This window comes from Nesoenas mayeri (assembly GCF_963082525.1).
Source record: "Nesoenas mayeri genome assembly, chromosome: W".
Lineage (NCBI taxonomy): Eukaryota > Metazoa > Chordata > Aves > Columbiformes > Columbidae > Nesoenas > Nesoenas mayeri.
In genome coordinates, this window is record NC_137553.1 from 14,240,226 (window position 1) to 14,263,721 (window position 23,496).

The 23,496-nt window shown below is 52.7% G+C and overlaps 1 protein-coding gene across 5 annotated transcripts; it reads left to right on the forward strand.

Annotated features, from left to right (window-relative positions):
* Nucleotides 1–358: 358 nt before the first annotated feature.
* Nucleotides 359–13,661, forward strand: LOC308051444 (uncharacterized protein; the record flags this gene model as incomplete). Of its 5 annotated transcripts, XM_080361876.1 has the most annotated exons (9): nt 359–473; nt 1,179–1,304; nt 7,335–7,468; nt 8,550–8,667; nt 8,781–8,851; nt 9,102–9,177; nt 9,814–9,876; nt 10,168–10,237; nt 13,389–13,661. In XM_080361876.1, the coding sequence occupies 9 exons, from the start codon at nt 360–362 to the stop codon at nt 13,469–13,471; spliced, it is 855 nt and encodes a 284-aa protein (XP_080218002.1). The 5 variants fall into 5 exon arrangements, with proteins under 5 accessions (XP_080218002.1, XP_080218003.1, XP_080218005.1 ...); XM_080361877.1 differs by lacking the exons at nt 359–473; nt 1,179–1,304 and adding an exon at nt 5,220–5,351; XM_080361879.1 differs by lacking the exons at nt 359–473; nt 1,179–1,304; nt 9,102–9,177 and adding exons at nt 5,220–5,351; nt 9,609–9,684.
* Nucleotides 13,662–23,496: the final 9,835 nt, after the last annotated feature.

The window sequence follows — 23,496 nt, forward strand, 5'->3', positions numbered from 1 at the left end:
CCGGTGCCACCAGGATGTCACTCTAACGGTGCTACGAGGATGTCCCTCTAACAGTGCCACTGAGGACTCCCTAGTGCATTGCCACGGGGTGTCCCTCACCCGGTGCCCCTGTAGGTACCCGGCGCCGGGGCTGCAGTGGTGCCCGCAAGGGGTGCCGCCCTCCCGTCCCCCTCGGTGCGGCGGTCGGTGGCGAGCCTGTCCCTAAAAGGTGCTGGCGGGCGGCGGGGGAGGTGCCGGGGCGGCCCCCGCCCGGCGCGGCCCCTCCCCGGCTCTTAGGCGGCGCGGCGGGGCGGGGGACGCAGTGCCGGTGCTCCCGCCGCCCCCGGTGCTCCGTGCCCTGCCACCGGCCTGCCGCCACCATGGAGGCCATCAAGAAAAAGATGCAGATGCTGAAACTGGACAAGGAGAATGCCATCGACCGCGCCGAGCAGGCAGAGGCCGACAAGAAGCAGGCAGAGGACCGCTGCAAGCAGGTAGGTGTCCCACAGACCCCCCCAGCATTGCCCAGGGACCCCTGCCTTAAGGGTGTCCAGCCCTGGGGACCTGCCTCTGCTAGGTGTCCAGCATGGGGACCCCTGTCCTAGGGGTGTTCTGCCCTGGAGATCTTGCCCCACTGGGTATCCAGCCTATGGCTTCCAGCTCTAGGGGTTGCCCAGCCCTTGGGATCTCACCCCACTGGGTGCCTGTACCTAGGGATCTCACCCTACTGTGTGTCCATCCCCAGGGGCCAGCACTCCAGCCTGTTGCCCCTGACCACTCATCTCAGTTCCCCCCAAACATGCCATGTCTCGGGTGGACACTACAGTGCCACCTCCCTACCCCTCTGCCAGGGACACCCTTGGGGACAGCATACTCCCACCCCAGCCACAGAGATGGGAACCTTCTTGGTGCCCCCTGAAGCTGTATCCCCCAGTCAGGACCTCTCCAGTCCCTTGCATAGGGAGGGAGCCCACCACCCCTTTACCCTTGCCGGGCTCAAGGATACTGGGGGTTGCTCTGGCCTTGGGAACCAAGGGTTCCTCGAGGACATGTGGCCCCAAAGTCAACAGAGCGAGCACGTCTACATGCTCTTGCTGTGCCCCCAACCTTGGCCACTACAGGAGGAGGCTGGCCATCCCCTCCCCAGCCTTGAGAGCACCACCATCGCCCCTGACCCCCACCCTCTGTCCCTTCCCTAGCTGGAGGAGGAACAGCAGGGCCTACAGAAGAAGCTGAAGGGCACAGAGGATGAAGTGGAGAAGTACTCTGAGTCCGTCAAGGAGGCCCAGGAGAAGCTGGAGCAGGCAGAGAAGAAAGCTACAGAGGTAAGTAGGCATGTCAGCAACTCCTCCCCTGCATGGGCGCTGGGCCTCAGAGGGGTGAAGGAAGAGGGAAGCCTTATATGGAAAATGTCACCATTCCTGCGATGCTGACACTGAACCCAGATGAGTTGCAGGGTGGGGGCTGGCCAGATCCTGCTCGGGGTGCAGGAGCCAGGAAGGCTGCGTCAGGCACTGATCAGTCATTTTTGGAGCTTCATGGGGCAGCTGCCTGTCCCGCTCCCCAAAGCTAATGGGGACAAGTGTCCTGAGCTGTGTCACCAGTCCCTGGGCACACGCCTCCACGATGCTTGTAGAAAAAAAGTCTGCGGTGCTTGCTAAACTGGCAGGAAAGCAAAAAGGAGCAGAGAAATGAAAAAAGCTCTTGCCCATGGCCAGCTGCTGAGAGCTGGCTGTGAAGAAGGATGTTTGGGGTGCGTGGGGGGGCTGTGGCCATTTTGGGGTCCAATGTGCCACCCTGTACCCTGGAAAGAGCAAGGCCAGGAAGAGTTTTGTTTAGTGCTGTGACTGATGTTTCTCCTGGGAAATTGATCCTGCAGGGGTAGATGTTAGGAAGGTGTTGAAATTGGCTTGTACCTGGCCAGAATGAAGGGTGGAGCAGCTGTGTGCAGCCATGGAGCTTCTCAGGAATGGGGTATAATGACCTGCAGTGCCATGCAGGGTATTTGACACCCTATAAATAAATCCTCCTTTTGATAGCCAGCCCTTCTTTGATGAAAACCAACCCTGGAAACTGGAGGAGAAGCTAAACGAGAGCTGGCTGGACTGCAGCCAGCAGGGCATGGCCAGGCTTTTTAGGACAGAGAACAAAAAATTCAATCTCAACTGGGTTATGGAGCTAAATGGGAGAGATGGGTCAAATCTCTGAGGTGGCTGCCAAGGACAGGGGCAAGCAGACAAGGACAAGCAGCAGTAGCACAAGTCCCTGGAGCAGCCTGGAGCCCTCAGAGAGCAGCTGAAGGGCTCCCCAGCATTGTTTGCTGACCCTACAGACCTGCCCCAGTTTAGTTAGATACTAAACCACATAGTTAAAACACTAAAAATCCTCTGGAAGGGCACATTTATCCTGACATGGGGCAGGCATGTCAAGCTGGGCAGGGCGGCTGCCATGTGTAGCAGGGGTCTGGACTGGTCTGACTGGATCCATGCTGGTTCAGGACAAGGCAAGCTCAGTGCGGGAATTGGCTGAGCATGTACAGGATGTCCCTGGTGAAGGGCTTGGAGGAAGGGGCAAACAGTGGCACAGGGCAGACATCAGCCACAGGATGCAGAGCAGTTTGCTGCTGGCAGCGGGCCATGCAATGCTGTCTTGGGCAGGGAGGGTGCATTGCTGCGCTCTTGGTCCACAGCGGCTCAGCAAGTCTGTGGGCTTTGGCAAGGAGAGTCCTGTCCCAGCAGATACGGGGGACAGGAGCCACCAACCCCTCCAGGGTGCAGCTGAGGAGGGAAGGCATGGAGATGGAGGACTCCTGCAGTGTCAGGGAGGGCAGGCTGGCTGCAGGGGGGTGTTGTGGTTAGGGCTGGAAGCCAAGACGAAGCCTGGACAGGCTGTGCTGTGTGCGGGGCACTGGGAGTCACCAGGTCCCCACACCAGGGACCTGAATGTGCCATGGCTGGTGTTACCTCCTCCCCAGGACAAGGCACAGCACTGTTCCTGGCTCTGGCAAAGGAAGCACAGGTTAGACCCCTGGAGCCTACCCACTTGCCCCCCCGGGGACCCTTGTGCCCCTCTTAGCTGCCAGGACAGTGTGTGCCTGTGAGCACAGAGCGTCCCCATCCCTTGGCCAGGTCAGGACCCATCACAGTGATCCAGGCAGGCTCTTGCTCTCAGCAAAAATGTCAACAAATGCCTTAAAAGAATAAATGTCCCTGTGCTCTGGCACTGCCCTGCCTCCGGCATGGGGTAGCAGTGCACAAAGCCCACAGGAACTTCACTAAGGAGTGCAAATGCAACACTGGCAGCCCCTTCCCAGCAGCTCTGTGAGGTCACTGTGGCCCCACCACCTCCTTGTCCCCAGGATGGACAGCTCGTGGGGCCCACAGCAGGATGCTGGCAGGGGCTGCTGGATACAGTGCAGCCGGCAAAGCAGGTTTAGCCAGAGCAGCACCCCCCAGCCCCTCGCATCCTTCGCTACCCCGCAGGGTGCAGCAGGGGCTCAGGGAAACTCAGTAGTTTCCAGACCATGTTCCCAAAGGCTTCACCCAAGTTCCCGCCCCAGCTGCTCTCCCCGACTGAGACTTTGCTCTTATTTGGTGATTCCCTGAGCCAGGGGGAGGGAACCAGGCTCTGCTGGGAAGTGACTGCATCCCTGGGTGGGGCCAGAGCAGGAGACACTCAGCCCGGCCAGGCGGCTACCCCCTAACCTGCCCCCCAACCTACCCCCCAACCTACCCCTTCCTGTCCTCAGCCAGCTCATCTCTGCCCCTTTGCTGGCAGGGACCTCGCTTTCTGCTCCCGGCACTGTGTGCCATCCTGGGAGCACTCCCGGCACCCACAAGTTGGGCTGGGGGTGGTGCAGGACCAGCCAGGACTGAAGCCAAGCCTGAGGCCATGTGCTACCAGGGGACTTGCAGTGTCACCTCTTCTGCCACTGCTTGGCAGGGGGATAAAGGGCTGCAGGGCTCTGCCGGTGGTGTGGTTGGATCTCCCTCAGGCCCCCTGACCCTGAAGCCAAGGGCAGCTGGTGGGATCAATCTGGAAATCAGTGTCCCTGGAGGCAGGTGTGAAGTGCAGCTGGGGCTGCCCGGGAGCTGTCAGAGCTCCTTAAGGGAAGATTGAGTGCCACCAGCGTCAGCCCTTCCTGATGGATCAGGGCATGTGCCCTGGCCAAGATGCAGAGCTGGGAAGCTGGGAACTGGCCTCCCCTATGGGGCAGAGCCCTCGGGGCAGCTGGGGGGTGCAGGGGCCCCCATGGGTCTCTGTGGGGTTGCTGGCCAGTTCCCCACTTGGGGAAGTGGATACCAAGGGGCTGAGTGGGATGGCTGCTGGGATCCTGGCTGTACCCTGCAGCTCCAGCCACTGGTTCCCTGGGGGGGTGCTCAGAAGTGGGCTCTGCCCCATGGCCCCTATGGGGCAAAAGCCCATGACCCTCTGGCTCTGCAGCAGGGGGTGTAGGTGGTAGAGCTTGGGGAGCACCCATGGGTACATAGCTCCCATGTCCATGGGGGCTCGTAGAGGCCAGGTTCTGGTACCCCCAAATTCCCTGGGCTCCCCTCCATCATTCTAGGGGAGCTTGGTAGGACTGTGCACCCCTGTCTGGGGGGGAAAGGAAATCCATGTGCCCTGCTTGGGGGGGAGGAACTGTGTCCTATATCCAGGGGGGGGCACCATGCACCTTGCCCAGGAAAGGGACTATGTGCCCTGCCTTGGGGGAGGCTGTGTCCTACATCCTAGAGGGCGTCATGTACCCCGTCTAGGGGCACCATGTGCCTTGCCCATGGGCAGTGTGTATCTGCTGGAGGGGGGGGGGGGGCACCATACACCTTGCCTGGAGGCATCATGCACTCTGCCTGGTGTGGGAGGGATGGTGTGTCCTGTCCAGAAGCCACTCTGCATCTTGCCTTGGGGGGCGTAGGGACAGTGACCCCTGCCCGGGGAGGACCATGTGCTCAGGAGGGCACACTATATCCTCTTTAGGGTGGAGGGGGACTGTGCACTCCGTCTGTTCCCTGCTAGAGGTGGGCACCGTGCGCCCTTCCTGGGGGTCTTTGTGGACTGCTCGGGGTAGCGTCAGACCAGGTCGGACCGTGGCAGCAGCAGGAGGAGGAGCAGGAAGATCAGGAAGGGATGGAGGCAGGGTGGGCGGCGGGAGCGGCTGCTGCTTGATCGTTTCCTGCCCGAGCCGGGCGGATCCCACAAAGGGCTCGGCGGCGCGGCCTCCCCGCTGGTCGCTCCGTGCCATGGCCGGCACCAGCTCCATCGACGCCGTCAAGAAGAAGATACAGTGCCTGCAGCAGGTGGCCGACGAGGCAGAGGAGCGCGCCGAGCACCTGCAGCGGGAGGCCGATGCTGAGCGGCAGGCCCGGGAGCGGGTAAAGCCTAGGGCGGGAGGGGTGCTGGGGAGGGGGCACGGAGGGGAGCGCCCCGGCAGCTTCCCGGGATGCCTCACCGGCTCTGGCAACGCGAGATGGTCCCGGCTGCCCCCCCCGCCCCGGTAGCCGGGCTGGTTGCCCCCGAGGCGGAGCGCCGGGAGGTCCCGGGGAGCTGGAGGGCGCTACCATCCAGGTGCCGCGGCGGCATCCCTGCCTCCAAGCTGCCTCCTCCGGCTGCCTCCTTCATGGGTCTTGCTAGGAATGCTCCATGCAGCAGGGCTTCCCAGGGCTTCCCCGGTTTTCGGGGCATGGGGGAGCAGTCAGCAGAAAGCTCTGCCTTGGCTCTGCTTGGGGTCAGGCAGATCCTGGGAAAGGATTCTGTCCCTCGAAGGCCAGCTGTGTGCACGGCTAAAAATACCACACCCAGGCTCTTGTCTGGCTTCCAGCAGGCTCTGCGGTCTGGGTCATAGCAGTTGCAGAGCCTTTGGCTCTCCAGTGTTTTCCTTTGTGGGGACAAGCCATCCCTTTGCACTGCCATGTGCCAAAATTTCCACTCTGGCAGTGGAAGAGCATTTCCAGGCTGCGGCTTGTTCCTGGTTTGGCCCTTTTATTGTCATTGGAGCTGGTGAGGTTTTTTCCTCTCTTTTTCCTATGCCCACTCCTTTAACATCTTCACCACATCAGAGGTGGCAGAGCTGGGTGCGGTACTTGAGGTGTTGTCACTCGAGCTATATGTGGAGGAAATGGCCCCTTTCTGCAGCTGCAGAAAGAGGGTGTTCACCAGGTGAAGGCAGCTGTTGTGCCAGCCACCTATGCCCGTCCTCACCCTACTGGCTCACCATGGGGGACCACGGGTGCTCAGCAGGGCCACGCAGGGTAACAGCCCCTCACTGCTCCCACAGACCCCCTGCTTGGCCAACGTCCCCCAGAGCATTCCCAGTGCTGGAGCAGGAGGCCAGCCTGGGCCAAGTGCTTCAGCTGGCCAGGCCTACTCCACCCTGTGAATAAGCAGGAGGATGCATTATCCCCTGGGTTGGCACATGCTTCCCTGCATCTTGGTGCATGGGGCTACTCCCAGCAGCAAGGTCTCATTTCCACTCATCTCTTTGCATCTTGGGTTTTAATTCCTCACAGTCCCTCTGATGGGGGGTGGGGCCAGGAGCTGCTGAGGCAGTGTTTCCTGGCAGTGGTGACTTAGCAGGCAGGAGACTTTTACCAAATGGAAAGAGTGTGGAGCCAGGTGTCAAGGGGCTGGTGGGGGCCAGGGCCACTGTTTCTGTCTGGCCTTGGCTCCTGGCCCTGCGTGTGAGGATCCTGGGAAAGCAAGGAGCCCTGGTCCTGTAGGCCCCGGCACCTGCTGCTTAGATGGGCTCCAGCCTACTGAGGGTGATTCACTCAACTGCCCCCAGTACTGTGCTGTACATCAGCTAGGGGGGAGGGGGGGCAGGGGGCTGCACTCAGCTTCAGGCTGCCCCATTGTGAGGGGCCAGGGGAGTTCCCCACAGAAGAGGCTCCTAGCTCACTCCACTGCCTCTGTAAACAGGAAATCTACAAGCAGCTTCAATCTCCTTTTCAGGAGTGAAGCCACACAGAGCATTCTTTCCCCTTTACTCTGCAAACCCCAAATATCATCCCCATGATGGCATGGCCACTCCAGCCCCCCTACCCTGGCAAACACACCTTGTCCCTTTCCAAGGTGGGAACTGGAGGTGTGAGGACACAGTGGAGGGGCTACACATCCCCAGTTCGGGTTGCATGGCCAGGAGGAGCCGGCATCAAATAGGGCACTAGGGATGGAGAGAGCCCTGTTGTCCCTATAGAAAAGCAATGGGATGTGTAGCCGGGCTTGTTGCGCAGTACCAAGGGGTGTTCTGGATAGAGAATGCAAAAGTAACTGCCAAAATTGCTCTTTTTTTTTCTTTATATATATATATATATATATATGTCATATGGGGGGTAACCAAGGGGTTTCTGCTCCCCTAGGCCGAGGCTGAAGTGGCTTCTCTGAACCGCCGCATCCAGCTGGTGGAGGAGGAACTGGATCGAGCCCAGGAGCGCCTGGCCACTGCGCTGCAGAAGCTGGAAGAGGCTGAGAAGGCAGCTGATGAGAGCGAGAGGTGCGATGGGGAGGGACAGCAAGGGTGGCATTGGGTTACCCTTGATTGCAGGCAGCCCCCTTGGTTTTGCAGTGGGGTTTGGAGATACCCCTGAAGTGTTCTTATGGGGTTTGTGTTGGTTTTCCTGCAGACTCAAAAGGGAAAGAGCAAAGCCACAATACAGAGAAGCCCCCCAGATATGGGTGTTCTTGGCACACTTTGTAATTCCCAGGGCACCCATAAAATCCTGAAAAATTTGATCTGGTGACTATACAAATATCAGTCTGTAACCAAAGCCAGAGGGTGCTCAGAGCCTGTTTTTTGCCCCAGAGCAGCCTCCTCTGCTCGAGAGCTGAACAATGGCCCAGGAGGGAACTTCTGTGTGAGGAAACCGCAGGTGACCTTTAAGAATGAACCAGCATCATTCAAAAAAAAGTCCTGCAGGGTGTTTCCCCATCCTTGTGGCAAGCAGGTTTACTGGGCAGGAGCCATGCAGGCAAGGGCACTCAGTTTGTATGGGAATGCCTGAACAAGTCATGGCATTCCTGACAGTTACATTAGTTCTTCCCTCCATTAGTAAAGACCAGTTTGAGCAACAGCATCTGACCGAGAGTGGAAGAGTCTGCAGGGAGTCCCTGCCATGAGTGTTTGTGGGGGTTTGGTGACCCCCTGCTTGTAAGCATCACCCCTGAATGGGAAAAGGCTTTGCCACAGAATGTTTTCTAGTATTTCCTAAAGGTTGTTGGACTATCAGGCTGATTTGTGGAGGTTGCAGCCAGTTCATCCTGGGCTGCACACATTTTTACCCACTCCGGATGATGGATTCAGGACCTGCCTGGTTGAGAGGAACCATGGCCACATCTCTCTCTGGGACGTGGCCCTGAGGTGGCCTTGGGGTCAGATCCACTGCTTTAATTGTGCACAGAAGCATCCTTGGGGTACCACTGGCATGTCCCTACTGCATGAAGTGGCTAGTGAGTGCTGGTGTCCCAGGTCTCTGGAGCTGGAGGATGGCAGGGTTACGGCACAGTTGGGTGGGTGGGAGGTACAGGTGCCACTTTGACCCACAGCAGTAACATTTTCTGGCTTGGGCTTTCCTCAGAGGCATGAAGGTCATTGAAAACAGGGCCATGAAGGATGAGGAGAAGATGGAGCTCCAGGAAATGCAGCTGAAGGAGGCAAAGCACATAGCGGAGGAGGCTGACCGCAAATATGAGGAGGTGTGTGCCCCCTTCCCCCAGTGCTGACCTCCCCAGTGGCACTCGGGGATGCCTCCCTACAGCCCTGTGCCCCAAGCCAGGGGCTAATGCGTGCCCCTTGCCGCCATCAACAGGTTGCCCGCAAGCTGGTTGTCCTTGAGGGAGAGCTGGAACGCTCGGAGGAGAGGGCAGAGGTGGCAGAAAGGTGAGTGGGTTCCCAGAGGGCAGTATGTGGGGGTCCCATGCGGTCCTTGCTCTGAGTCCCTGGCAGTGGGAGGTGGCTGTGTGTGCATGTGGGGACAGGGATGTCCCTCCCTGGGAACAGCAGGGTCTGCTCTCAGGGTGGTCCCTGGGTTCACAGGCTTGGGGCAGGAGGTTGCCAGCCTGCTGGCAGCATGTCCTTGACTGTGTTTTCTGCTGTCCCCTCCCCCCGGGGTGCCCCTCTTCCACCCCAGCCGAGTGAGACAATTGGAAGAAGAGCTGCGGACCATGGACCAGACTCTCAAATCCCTCATTGCCTCAGAGGAAGAGGTACTGGGGCAGGGGTGCAGGGCAACATGCAGCAGCCCCTCTCTCTCTCTGTTGCTATCTCTTTGAACCATGTGAGCCACCTCTCTCCTCTCTGCACTGCTGCCTCTGCCACCGACTTCCCCTCACCTTTCTCTCTGCAGGCGCAGGCTCCTCCATCCCTCTGTGCCCGCTCTCCTTCTCGGCAGGGCTGGTGGGAGCCCGGCCAGCAGCAAGGCCTGAGGTGTCTGTGTGAGGAGGCATGAGGAACGGATGCATTCTGGCAGCTTCCACTTGCAGTGGCTCTACTCCTTCTCCACCTGTGCTGCTTGGGTTTTCTTCTCTTTCAACTTCTCTCTTTCTTTTCTCCTTCCCTGAACCTGCTCTTTCTGCTCCCCCCTCTCACCTACCCTTGGCCCCACTCTCCCACCTGGTGGCTTCTACTTGGGATGTAGTAAATGTGGTGACCTAGAGGAGGAGCTGAAAATTGTCACCAACAACTTGAAGTCCCTGGAGGCCCAGGCTGACAAGGTAGGACCCAGCGGGGCTGCTGAGGCTGGGCAGAGTGTGCAGGGTCTGGGTATGCTGGGGTCCCCTACTGGGGCAAAGGATGGCCAGAGGTATCCTGTGGGGCTCATGGGTACCCATCTGTCTCTGCAGTATTCCACCAAGGAGGACAAGTATGAGGAGGAAATCAAACTTCTAGGGGAAAAACTGAAAGAGGTAAGGAGTGTGGGGCCAGGACCCCCAAGAGAGGGGCTGGCACTGCATTGATGCAGGCACAAGTTCGCCAGCCCATGTGGGCTTTGACTCGGTTATGCTTGTGTCCTCTCACCTTTCCCCAAATTGCAGCCCTGCAGCATAGTCCATGGGGTCCTTGTCCCTTGCCTTTCCCAGGGGAGGGCTCATGGGAGGGGGATATGTGAGATACAGATGGGGCAGATTTATGGTACAGTGCCTGCACTGTCCCCATTGTGCCCTGCAGCTCACCCTCTCCCCTCTGCACTCCTACAGGCTGAGACCCGGGCAGAGTTTGCAGAGCGGTCTGTGGCGAAGCTGGAGAAAACCATCGATGATCTAGAAGGTAAAATGTCATTACTGGCCCCATGTCCCTCTTTCCTGGGGAGCACTGGCCAGGATGTGCCCCTGGTGAGGCTTGACAAGTCTTGGCCAGGGTGAGGGGGTGGGCAGGGGTCCTGGGAGGGGGGAGGCTGGATGCTGTGGTGTCCTGTGTGGGGGCACAGAGCTGCTGGGGTCTGTGGCTCTGCCCTCAGGTGGGGAATAGGGCCGCATCTACACCACCTGTGTCCGCACGCTCTCGCTGCCCTCAACCTTCTGCTCACAGCCACTCTCTCTCTCCATTGCCCACCCCCCAACCTTGCTCCACCTCCTGCCCATCCCCTACCTGCAGATGAAGTGTATGCACAGAAGATGAAGTACAAAGCCATCAGTGAGGAACTGGACAATGCGCTTAATGACATCACTTCCCTCTGAGCCCCCCACTGGGCACCAGCACTGTTTCCCCACACACACCTGCCTCACCCCTCCCTAGCTCAGCTGCTTGCCTGCCCAGCCATCCCATTACTTTCCCTGCCTGCTCTATCCTCTCTGTCCTTCCCAGTCTGTGCCTGTCCATTGGCTCCTTTGGGACAGGAGTTAGACCAGGGTGTTCCCACTATACCCCTCTTTGTGGGGAGATGAGGTGTAGGTGCTTAGGGGTGTTTGGCAGGGAAGGCGAACAACCCCCAGGATATCCATGCACTGGGCAGATGGTGTCCACGCAGTTCCAGGTCTGTGCCCTAGCATTGCCTGGCAGGGAACAGAGCTGTGCCCAGGAGCCCTTTGCTTCAGTAGCTCCCTCTTCGGCTCCCTGGCAGCACAAACACCAGGGACTCCACAGCTCTGGCACTGGGGGGATACCTGCCCCCCACATCCCCCCAGCAAAGCCCCCTGGTTCTGCTTGCTGAGCCCAGGGTGGGGGATGACCTGCACAGGGGAAGTAGCACCTCCACCACCAAAACAGAGGGCTTAGGCCCAAGGGATGGGGGGTGTCTGGCTGTGCAGGCAGCCTGTCCCCAGGCATGCAGCCCCCAAACCCCCTCTCCTCCCTTCCCCCTGCCTCCCTTCTGTCCTTTGCACATTGCTCTTCAGTTTGCATTTCATGACTTTTTATTTTCTGTTCTGTCCCTCTGGGTTACTTAATTGGTCTCAATAAAGCTTTTTCTTTCCTCCATTTCTCTTTTGTTTCCTTCATGTTGCTCTGTTCTTCATCTTCTGCTTGTCTCATGTGGGTGCTGGCAGTTGGGTGGTAGGAGGTGGTTGCAGGCATCTCACAGCTGTGGGACCCCTGGGATGGCTGTGGCTGAGCCCCGAGCAGCTCCCACACTGCCAGGTTTAGTGGGATGGGGCCCTTTATGCCTCTGCTCAGGGGATGGATGACTCCCACCACCCCCTGGCTCTCAGACACAGCTTTCCTCATCTCGTGCCACTTTTTCCATTATTCTTTTGGACTAAAATAGTGGGGTTAGACCTGATCCTGTCCATTCCCTGTCCCCATTCCCAGACATTGCCCACAAACAGCAATCTCATCCCTGGCATCTCTCCTGCATCACCCTCCCACACTGAAGGGGCTGACCCTTCCCTTAAGCAGCGATCCCTGTCCCTAAACGGGTCCCTGGTCCTCGTCTTCCTCCTCCTTCCTCAGCATCCTACCCTACCCCACAACTCCATTCCCAAACTGATGGACCTGCTGCCCTGTTCCTGCCCCAGGACTGGCTGCCTCTTCCTGCCAGCCCAGTCATTCCCCACTTCTGGCTGGGCAGCAGCAGGGTTTCCAGCAAGGGCTTTGGGGAACACTGTCTCTTTTCACTAACTCGCCTTTCTCTTCCCTCTGCTGCACTGATGTCTCAATTTTCTCTAGAGCTTTCTCAGCAGGAGGCCAGAAAAAAATGCATTCTCGCTAATGAGCTTCAGGTCATCCTTACCGAACTTAACAGCTGAGCTGCTGAGAACTCCTGGCCCCAGCCCAGCTTCCTGCACCCAGGCTGCTGCTGACCCTTCTCCCTGCCTCCTTTCGGCCAGGCTGGCTCAGAGCTGGGAGCCCCTCCCCACTGGGGTTAGGCAGTGTGTGGAGCCTTGGCTTATTCCCTTGGGAGTAACTGCTCTGCTTAGGGGGGACAGAGAGCCCTCTGGAGCTGATTGTTTTTTTGTGGGAGAGGAACAAGAGTTTTTGCAGTGTCCTGGGATGCCCACACAGTGATGGCTGTTCCCCCTGGCATCAGTCTGACCCTGCTGGGGAGGGATGCAGTGGCTTGTATCGCTGCCTTCCTCCCCTTGTCCCAGGAGTTGTTGGCCAGCCTCTTCCCCCACACTCTGGTCACCCCAAACTATGCAGGGAGGATCACCTTGGAGTGGGGTGGGAGGGCTGGGACAGGAGCTGGGGACCCAGCAGTGCCTGTTGCCCCAAACCTGGGGTGGAGGATGGAGAAGAGCCTGGCCAGGAGTGCTGGGAGACAGGGCTTGGTGGGCAGAGCTCTCATCTCATCCCCATCTCTAGAAGGAAGAAAGATGCTGTTTTGAAGTGAGTGCCAGAGACTGACTTGGCAGCAGGCTGCCCAGCAGAGCTCATCCCTGCAGTGTTGTTAGCTCTACTCCTCCATCTGCTGTCCTCTCTGCCTGCCTTTCTGGGCTGCTGTCTCTCTTCTTCATGGAGCACTGATGGGTCATGCAGCAGGCACTGGCTCTCCTCTTTTGCTGGCCAAGGATTTATGTGCTAGCCCACAACCGGATGGTGGTGATGCCCCAGGGCAGGACATGCTGTGGGCAGAGCACAGAGACAGGACCATGCTGGCAGCTGGCCAGGGAGAGGTACCTATCAGCGGTATCCATGCTGTGGAGGGCCTGGCCATTGGTAAAGGGGCATCATGGGAGAATGGAAATGCCAAAGAGTAGGGACTGCCCATCCTGAGTGACTGGCCCAGTTGGCCTGGCTGCCCCTGGAAGATCCTGGAGTGGCTAGATTCATCCCTGCAAGTGGTGGGGCTGCTTGTGCAGACTCTGCTCTGCAGGGATGCCCCAAGCAGCTGGAGGCTGGTGCTGTACTGAAATGTCTGTCTGTGTGTGTGTGTGCATGTCTGTGCTTGGTGTGGTGTGTGTGGGTCTGGCTGTGCCTCTGTATGCTTGGGCTGTGTCTGTGTCCATGTGTGTGGCTGGCTGTGTGTCCCTTGTGTTCACAGAGAGTCTGGCCAGCGCCAAAGAGGAGAATGTGGGCATCCACCAGGTCCTGGACCAGACCTTGTTGGAGCTGAACAACCTCTGAGCTGCGCTAGGGAGCCCCTGTCCCCCTTCCTTACTCCACACATACACCTCCCTGGCACACTCAGGATGTCATCAGCTAAACTGCATCTCAGCCAAATTCACACACCCATTGAGAAAGGAAGCCTGTGCAGCATTACATTGTGGCTCAGGGGTGTCTTGCCTGTGCACAGCCTGTTTGGCTCTGTCCTGTCTTTATGTCCAAATATTAAAGCAGTTTGACAAAATGGATGGGTGTGCTTGGTCCTTGTGAGTGGGCACAGGCACTGGGAGATGTGGTAAGGGTTTCCATGCCCAGTTTGCACAAAGAGGCTCTGCGGGGTCTTGGGTCCAGGGCAGGTATGGCCCGTGTAAAGATGTCCTCTGCAGCCATGAGGGGCTGGGAGTGATAATATGCATGGTTTGGGCTGTGTTCTCACATCTCCATCACCACCTTGGGATGCATGGAAAACCTTCAAGTCTCAAGCTCAGTCCAAACTGACCATCCTCTTCAAGTGCACAGGGGTAGTTATGTCATTGGTGTGTCCCCTTCCACAATTGGCATGTTTCCTGCCTGGCACTTGGGGAAGCCGTAAGGTCTTTGCTGTAGTTTAGCCTCAGCGCTTCCCCAGCCAGCAACTAACACCACGTGCTGCTCCCTCACCCCTTCCCCCGCCCCCAGTGGGATGGAGAGGAGAATCGGGAAACAAAAGGAAAAGCTTGTGGGTTCGGCTAAGAACAGTTTAATAGAACAGCAGAAAAAAAAAAAAAAAAAAAAAAAAAAACCCAAACCAAAACAAACAAACAAAAAACCCAACAATAATAAATGAAAGAATATACAAAGTGATGAATACACAGCGCAATCTCACCACGTGAAAATCCTGACACTGCAGCTTGCCTCCTCCAAAGCTGCAAGTGGATTCCCGACCGCAGCAGCCTGTGTCGAAATCTCCCCCGTCCCGGACAGCAGCTTGTGCCCAAAACACAATAGCCCCGATCGCGCCGTCCAGAGAGAACGGAGAGGTCCTGGACTCAGAGACTGCCCCCCTGGCCAGCCCCCCTTTTATAGCTGAACACGACCTTATATGGTATCGAACAGCCCTTTGGCTAGTTTTGGGTCTGTATCATCCCCCCAGCTTCCTGTGGAAATTAACCCTATCTCAGCTGACCTAGCACATATTTGACCTTTTCATGGAGTCTGTTTCATGGTTCATGTTCATGATTCCATCTGAGCATGCATACAAACGTGATCACACATGTACACACTATTACTTACCAGGGTCTTCTCCAGGTCTGTGGTTAGCTGCTTACCCCATGTACTAGTTACATTTTCTATTACCAGTTGCTGAATGCCTGCCTGAGGGACAGCTGTATAAACTAGCAAATATTAATGCAGTAGACAAACAATTTCCAAAGCATTCAGTAAGTTTCCGCTGGCCTGCTGTGTTTTCTCCAACACAAAGAGTGGCAGGATGTATCTCATAATTGTCACCAAAAAAGGCTGTATTCCCTGAGGATGCCCAAAGTAATGATCTAGTCCTGCCCTCACCTTTGGGCCCCTCCACAATGTGCACCAAGCCCTGTTTTCCCACACTACCCAGTTGAAATAAATAACTTATGCTTTTTCTATGGATAAACAACATTTAATTCAATTCCTTGTATTCCTTAAACACGTGTTCATTAGAGCATAAGCAAAACAGCGCTGGGTGCGCGAGGGATTCGCTCCGCCCAACACGCACACCTTTAAACAATAAGAAGTGTGCTTAAATACAGTAAGGTATTACATATTCATAATGACCCCAGGAACGCCTATACATATTCATAATGACCCCAGGAACGCCTATACATATTCATAACCTTTCCTCACTTCTGATTAAAATGAGTCTCAGATAACCATTTCCATAGACCCTCCCCTGTTGTGCCTGTGCAGTGCCACTTGGTGAATTTGAGGAGGGGTCTTTGGGGGTCTTTGGATGAAGGCTCCTTCAGCTTCGTCACAGTGAACTTTTTACCTTTGGCTCATTATGTTGAATTGGCTGGAACCCAAGCTGCCAAGTCGATTGAAACAGCCCCCTTTTGCTGTAAATCTTCGTTATCTTGTCTCCTCAAGTTTACAGCTAGGTGCAGTAAAACTTCTTATCTTGGCATTCGATGGGGTTCTGTTCTTCTTAACATAAAGCTCTAAACTAAGCATTTATTGTGTGCCTAAGCCTTAAAGTGTTAGTTCGTTAGTAGGCACCCATTATAAGTTTTAGTTAACACCCTTAAAATGTTAGTTCCCTCTGTCAATATAACTTCATATACAAGTTTCATGGAGCTTAACCACCTTTTCCTTTTTCCAGGTTGAGAGCCCGTGCCTCATTTGGTTATATCTGTAAACATTAAACATCTTAGCACGAATCACAACTGCATTTTTCACAATTCCCCCTTTTTCTTTTTATCCTATTGATTCGTGCTTTGGCCTCAAAGTTAGCTAGTACTTGCCTAACGGCAGCTAGGTCCAATTTGGTGTTATCTTTTAAAATCATCAATTTATACCCTGTTCCTTTTGTTGCCATTTCAGGATCTATAGGCATGGCTGAGATTTGCATGCCTTGGACTACTGAATGTATTAACCGAATAAAGCACGGGATCATACATGGTACAAACAGTAAACCCAGAAATGCACATACTATCATGAACCCTATTTTCTTCCACCAGGCTCCCCCAAATAAGTTATCCCACCAATGGCTAATAAGTATAGAATTCCATTTCTGTACTGGTACATGTGCAACTCGTTTTATCTCCTCTGCTATTTTCATTATAGCTTCCCCATTATCATCTATTTCCAAACAACACTCAGAAGTATTCCATTTCCCACAGACGCCCCCCTCTTCAGCTAAAAGATAATCTAAGGCTACCCGATTTTGGTACACTGCAACCCTGGTCTGAGACAATTGTCTTGCTATAAGATTCAGTGCCTCAGCTGTCCAGTTGCTTATTATTTCAACCACTGCTTGCAACTGGATAATTCAGTTTAGCATATATATTGGGGTACGGTATCCCCAGCTTCCATCTTGGGCCCAGGTGGCTGGATCATAGTATTCAATTATCCTTTTTCGCAGGCCATTCATCATCTTTCCAAGTTTGCGTTCCTCCTATGGGGGCATTTATTAAACCCCTCTTCTCTCTGTTTAAAGTTTCGTACAGAGGTTTCCCCAGATGACTCCCTTTTTCCTTTGGTAAAAGGAAAAATGCTGGTTGAATTATCCCTATTGTACAGGACCCTCTCCACCTAGGCATTAACTCATTATAAGCTCTATTCCCACATATCCAAAATAATCCATCAGGGGCTTTCCATGGTTCGTTTATATCGGTAGAGCCAGGATTCTGCCAATATCTCCTTAAATCCCCAATTTCCTCAAAGGGGTTTGCTTTGCTTTGATTCTTCCAGCATATCGTTTCATTTCCCAGGCTACAATTTCGAGACCAATATCCATTAGGTGGACCTGGCCACCAAGTGGGAGGAATAGAAGTATTTGATGAATTTGCCCTCAACACTAACTTACAAGGGGTTTGTCCAACGTATTCAGTAAAATCTCATTTACCATCATCCCTTTATATGCATATCTGCCCTATTATTAAGTGACTTAATACCCATCCTTCTGGTCTTTTTTTTTCGAGTTATATGAGTTCTATTCCATACCAGTAATCCTTCTGGGCTTACACTCTCTCCTCTCCAAGGCCACTGTTCTGCCATTTGAGACCCCCCACATATCCAGCATGAGGTGACATTTAATTCCCGAGCTGTCTTTTCCATAAGATCTATAAACAGGTTTTTCCCTACTGTTGGTAATTGTAATCCCTTGTCTTTTTGCCTTATTTCTTCATACCAATCACTGCTTTTCTGTACCACTTTCTGTTTCTCTTGCCTTCTTTTCAGTTCCTGAGTAGCACTCTTAACTAACTCCTCCTTATACTGATCTTGCACTCGCCCTCCATCTGAATAGCCCCACATACCAGTTTGTGAAAAACAGATACTCTGTTCTCCCCTAGGGCAGGAGACAGAGCCTACACCGAGTCCACCTTTCCCTAGATTAGTTGCCACCCATAACTTCTGCCCTTGGATTTCACATTTTTCCAATTTTGTTCTATCGTAACATCCAGAATTAACATGAGTGTGATAATTGAGAACATATTGTGTCAGTTGTCCTATTCTCACGCGCTCATAGCACTTGGTACAGGGATTGGCCAGGATAAGTTGGGAACAATAAGTCACCACTCCTAGCAAGAGGATCAGGTCCAGGTTTCTACATCCTCTGCCTCTCTGGCCTACCAGGTTGCAGCTGGCAGCCGAGTTCATCATCTTCTCGGCAGCAAGGGTAGTGTCCCCGTCTTTCCTATTTTTGCCGTTAGGTGATGACTTTTTATCGTATTCCAAACTCTTAGCCTTCACTTCCCAGGAGCAACAGGACAACACAAAATTTGATTTCTCTTTTTACACTCTATTCTTCCTATCACTGGTGGACTCTCTAAATTCCCATACACCCCTTTAGTAAATACCTCCCATCATTCTTCACTATTCTTTTTGTATTCCTCCAGTGATTATTAGAATTCTCAACCTAGCTTTGGTTTCCTTATCTTCTATTCTTAAATGCTTATTACACAATCCTGTTGGTAATTTCCCTTCGTGGATATGCTTATACCACAGTTCATTACAACCTAAACATCAAATACAGATAAGAGAATTACATATACAACTTAGTTCAACATGCTTAACTATTAAAACATTCTGATTTTCATTTATACTGGACATTCATATGAACAATACTGATAGTAGTTACATCACCGATCCCGTGTTAATTTCAATTTCAATTCCCCCGGTCCTTGAGTTACTTTCCAGGTTCTTTCTTCCGTCAGGGGTCCTTTAACTCAAGAGGCGTGTGTCCATCCTTTCTCTGCAGTCTGAACCACTGTTTCTGTAGTTAACAAAACAAGAAAAGGCCCCTCCCATCGTGGAGTTAGAGTATCTTCTTTCCAGGTTTTAATTAGTACTTTATCCCCAGGTTGTATTTTATGAACATGCAAAAGACTTCACATACACATAAATAAAGTGTGGCCCTCTATCAGAGGATATAACAGCTGGAACTCCAAACCTTGGTGTTATTTCATGTATCAGTGTTCTAGTCATCTCCTAAACTTTTGCTGTCCTGGTAGGGAATGCTTCTGGCCAACCTGAAAAAGTATCAGTTAATACCAACAAATATCGGTACCCCCCTCTTCCTGGGAGTTCTGAAAACTCAATTTGCCATTGTGGTCCAGGCCCATTCCCCTTCCCCATTTGACCCATTTCTAGCTTGGGCATATTTTTGGGATTAGTCTGGAGGCAAAGATCACACTGCTGTCACCTGTTTTACAGTGATATACAAATTTCTGGCTCCTGTTTCCCTAATCAAATGTTTGCATAGTGGTTCTATTCCCCAAAATCCTTTCTTATGTTCTTCCCTTACTAAAGGCCAAACTACATGAAAGGGGACAATAAGTTTTCCCTGAGGGGTGTGAACCCACCCTTCCTTTTATATGATTCCTCTGAATCTGTGATGAGTTTCTATTCTCTTTAGTATACTCTGGCTTACCTTTTAAAGAGACCTGCCCGCCAAGGACTAGAGCACTTTCTGTTTTTACCTTTTGCTTAGCCGTTTATTTTGCCTCTCTGTCCGCCAGCCTTTTCTGATTCCGAGCTCACTTTCTGGTGTGCCCTATTATGCATGATTGCCATTTTCTTAGGAAGTTGAACTGCTTCCGGTAGTTTCAACATCTCCTCTGCACATTTGATGTGTTTGCCTTGAGAGTTCAAAAGTCCCTTTTCTTTCCAAATTGCTCTGTGCACATGCACAACCCTCACGGTTAGCTGCTTCCGTCCATAAACCAGTTTTCAGAGTTTTCAATAAGAATGTCTTTTAGATCTGGTCAATAGGATTATGTTGCTTCGATGGTCTCCAGGCAGTCATGATGAACTGGTTCTCCAAAGTTACCACTGAGGAAAGAAGCTGGGTTGACAATGTTAGTGACGATAATTTCTACACCATCTTGTTAGACACTGTGTGGGATACTAGAACAGTCATTTTCTGACCCATGGTAAATCTCCAGGCCTCCTGTATATTCAGTACCACTGCAGCAACTGCTCGCAGGCATCCAGGCCACCCCTTTGCAGTTGCGTCTAACTGTTCGGAGAAATAGGCCCCTGCTCATCGATATGGGCCAAGATCAATATACCCAAGGCTATTCCCTGTTTCTCGTGAAAGAATAGGAAAAATGGTTTATTCACATCTTGGAGTCCTAGAGCAGGGGCTGACATCAAAGCCTTTTTAAGTTCCTTAAAGGCTCGTGTGGCTTCCTTATTCCATTGCAGGTGTTTCTGGTCCATAGGGTCCAGGTCACGCATGTCTCCTTGGTTCTAGTAGCGATTAAAATGTCATCCACATATTGTAGCATGTGTCTCTCATCAGACGAGGCTTCCCAGGATTCAAAATCTTTAGCAAGCTGATTTCCAAATATTGTCAGGCTATTCTTGAATCTTTGTGGCAACACCGTCCATGTGAGCTGGGATTTACATTTATTTTTAGGGTTCTCTCATTCAAATGCAAATATTGTCTGGCTAGCTTCATGGAGAGGGAGACAAAAGAAAGCATCTTTTAAATCTAAAACAATAAACCAAGTCAAATTAGGTGTTAATACTCTCAGAAGGGTGTGTGGGTCTGCTACCACTGGGTAGAAGTCCTCAGCTATTTTGTTTATAGCTCATAAGTCCTGAACCACCCAATATAACCTATCTGGCTTGCGGACAGGCAACATAGGGGTGTTGTAATTGGACTCACACTCCTTTAATAACCCTATTTGCAGGAATTTCTCTATTACTGGCCGAATTCCTACTTCTGAACCTGGGTCAGAAGATGTATATCTAAGGGGAAATCCGTGTACTCTGTACGCGTTACACACAACCAAGCAGCCCAGCAGGGCCAGGTGGCGACTGCCCCCCTCCCGCTTCATCCCCCGCGGCCGGTGAACCCGGAGGAGAGAAGCTACAGCTCCAGCCGCCGCCGCTCTCCCCCCCTTTTTTCACCACTTTAGAAGGCACTCAGCTTTTCTCTTTTTTTTTTTTTTTTTTTTCTTCTCACCGCAGCTTATCAAAGGGAAGCTGCCGGGCACAGGCTTGGGCTCCTCTTGCACTTTTTCTCTTTTCATTTAATTCCTGCGACTATAAACTTTATATGCAGTTTCAATTAGCTGAGCAATAGTTACATCCCTCAGCTCCTACCTTTTGTAATTTCTTACAGATGTCAATAAACAGCATATTAAGCATCAATCCCTTACATTAATTTTAGATCCAAATCAGTCTATCCACAGAACAACACTAACTGCAATACAGCTAACTCAGAATTTCACATTCAAATCACTTCCCCCACTAATTTACTCTCATGTGTACAGATGCATCTTAAGGGGGAGCAAGGTGGTACTTCAGTAATGGAACCGGTTCTCATTTTGTAATTATCTCCCCAAACAAATTCTTTTGGTACCAAATCTAAATATACTAACTAAAATACTGAGCTCAGACACGCAAAACAAATACCAAGTTCAAATATGCGAACAGATCGCAGTTACACTTCTTCAAGACAATATCTCAATTTTAGCATTGCACCTTTGAATTGCTTACTGCTCAGCCAGGTAGAGGTGCTGCTGGGTCTCCCTGACAAAACAGGTCAGTGCGCGCTGGAGCCCCATGGGCACCCACCACCCCCGCCGCAGCAAGCTGGACCGGGCAAGGCTTTTATCAGTGTCTCATCTGGGGCGCCACAACTGCCATCCCCAAACCAGGACCCCCCCATCCGGTGCACATACAAAAGAGCCAAATCCAGCACACCGAGATGAGACACAGCCTATCACAGAGCCGTGCAAGTCCAGATGCCAGAACAAAGCCAGCATGCCAGAAACAAAAGCAATGGCTATCACACACAAAACCCCATCACCACATTCACATAGCCAAGAGCCAAATTGCTCATCGTCACAAAATGTACATTTTGGGTCAATTTGTGATCTTACTATACCATACAACAGGCAAAGACTTGCGAAACTGCAACACATTCAAAAAGATACCCACAAAGAAAAAAAGCTAGTACTAAAAGGCATCTTGCAGTCTGTTCTGCAAGTTTTTCTGTGATTCATTTGTTATCAGCTAATTCTCTCTCCGCTTGCTGAAGTTCAAACCATTCTGCTTGTAAATCTGTCTACAGTGATTTAATGATCTCTTGCTCAGTTTGCTTGTCTTTCGGGGCAGCTATCAATGCTGCTTCCAAAACAGCAGAAATCTCAAATCTGCTTTCTTTTGCCAAGTCCCTTATTTGCTCAGTTACAATATCTGGAGACAACCAATGTCCAGAAGCCCACCTAAGACCCTCAGGACTCTGGCAAGCCTTATAATCTTTCAGCAAACTCAATATCAGGAAGCAGTCCAGGCCTGGCTTGACCCAGGATGCCATGACCTACTGCCGGAGAATACAGCACAGACCGATCCGTCCACCTTTAGAGCCTTTGGCTCCTATACCCCCCCAAACCGCTTTGGGCACAGCCTCATGCTGCCAGAAAACATAATTCATGCTGACTCCTTGCTGAGCTGGGCCATAGCCCCAGTGAGCAGCTGGCAGGGATAGCTTTTGTTATCTGCTTTTCTTTATTTGCTGCACCTCTCAGCTTAGAAAAGGAGGGTGGTGAGTGCATTTCTTTCCTGCCCAGGTGCTGCTGGCCTACTGCCCTCCCCCCAGCCCAGCACCTCTGGTTTGTGGCTCCAAGACCTCCTACAGGGAAAAGGGCTCCCCTCGCATGGGGTACTCATTTTCTGGTTGTCTTCCTGGGGTGCAGGACCTGCTGGGAGCCACAGCCTCCCTCCCTGGGACATGCTGGAGAGGAAGGACAATGCACAGCTGTCATGGCCAGCAGATAGGGCTCTGCACAAGGGCTGGGGCTCCTCCTTGGGTCCTCCTTGCTTTTCCACAGCACATGAGCTGAGCTTTTCTGTTGTTTGGTCAAAGCACCTTCCAGTTTGTCTGGCTGCAAAAGGAACAAGAGTGCAAAACCACCTCTTCTGCAAGAGCCTGTCCCAGTGAGCAGTGCCCTCCACTGCAAATAAGCCTGCCCTGCACTTCTATCAGGATGAGTCCCCTGTGTCAAGCCTCTGTGTGCCCTTGCCTTCCTGCTGGGACAAAGAGCCCTTTCACACCCAGTGTTTTTTCATATTAGCTGCCCAGCCTCCTGGTTTTAACCATGTGATAAATGACCAAGACTCCGATAATTTGCCAAACAAGAGTCTGGTTTATTTAATAGGTGAATTGAGGCAAGCAAACAGCGCTGGTTGTGCGGGGAGTCTCTGCTCTGCCAACACGCACACCTTAAGTTTCTGACCAACCCCTTTTATTTCTTCGGCTAGTCCTTCTCGCACTATGAGTCCGTGGTTGGTTGTCACTAGGGTCTTCTCTCTCTCTGATTGGTGGGTGAAGTTCCTTCTTCCTCAGTGCCAGCCCCCTCGCGTGCAGACTCCAGGTTGTTACTGAGGGGTCTTTTCTAGCCGGCTCCCCCCCCTTCCCTCCTGGCGGCAATCTCGGGGAAGGTCACCTTCTCCTTCATGTCACTCCCCCCCCACCTTTCCTATACACATGTGCATATGGTACAGAACAAGTCCCACAACTTTTTACATAAAACTTAACTATCTTTTCATTTCCTTAAGAGCCCATGCCTTATTTGGTTATATCTGTAAACATCAGCATGAATCACAACTGCATTTCTCACAGACCAGTTGTGATGGTTCAACTGAAACTGAGTTAATTTTTTTCATGCAGTTAGAATATTTTCTCTTTTTTAACTAGCACAGTCTTTTGTTTATATTTACTACTAGAATAATGAGTTAATGCTGCTTCTTCCCTGGAACAGAGTTAATATTTTCTTCCAGTAGCTTTCCAGTGTTTGGGATTTGGTATGAAAGGAATGTAAGAACTCAGTGATATTTTGGCTGTTGCTAAG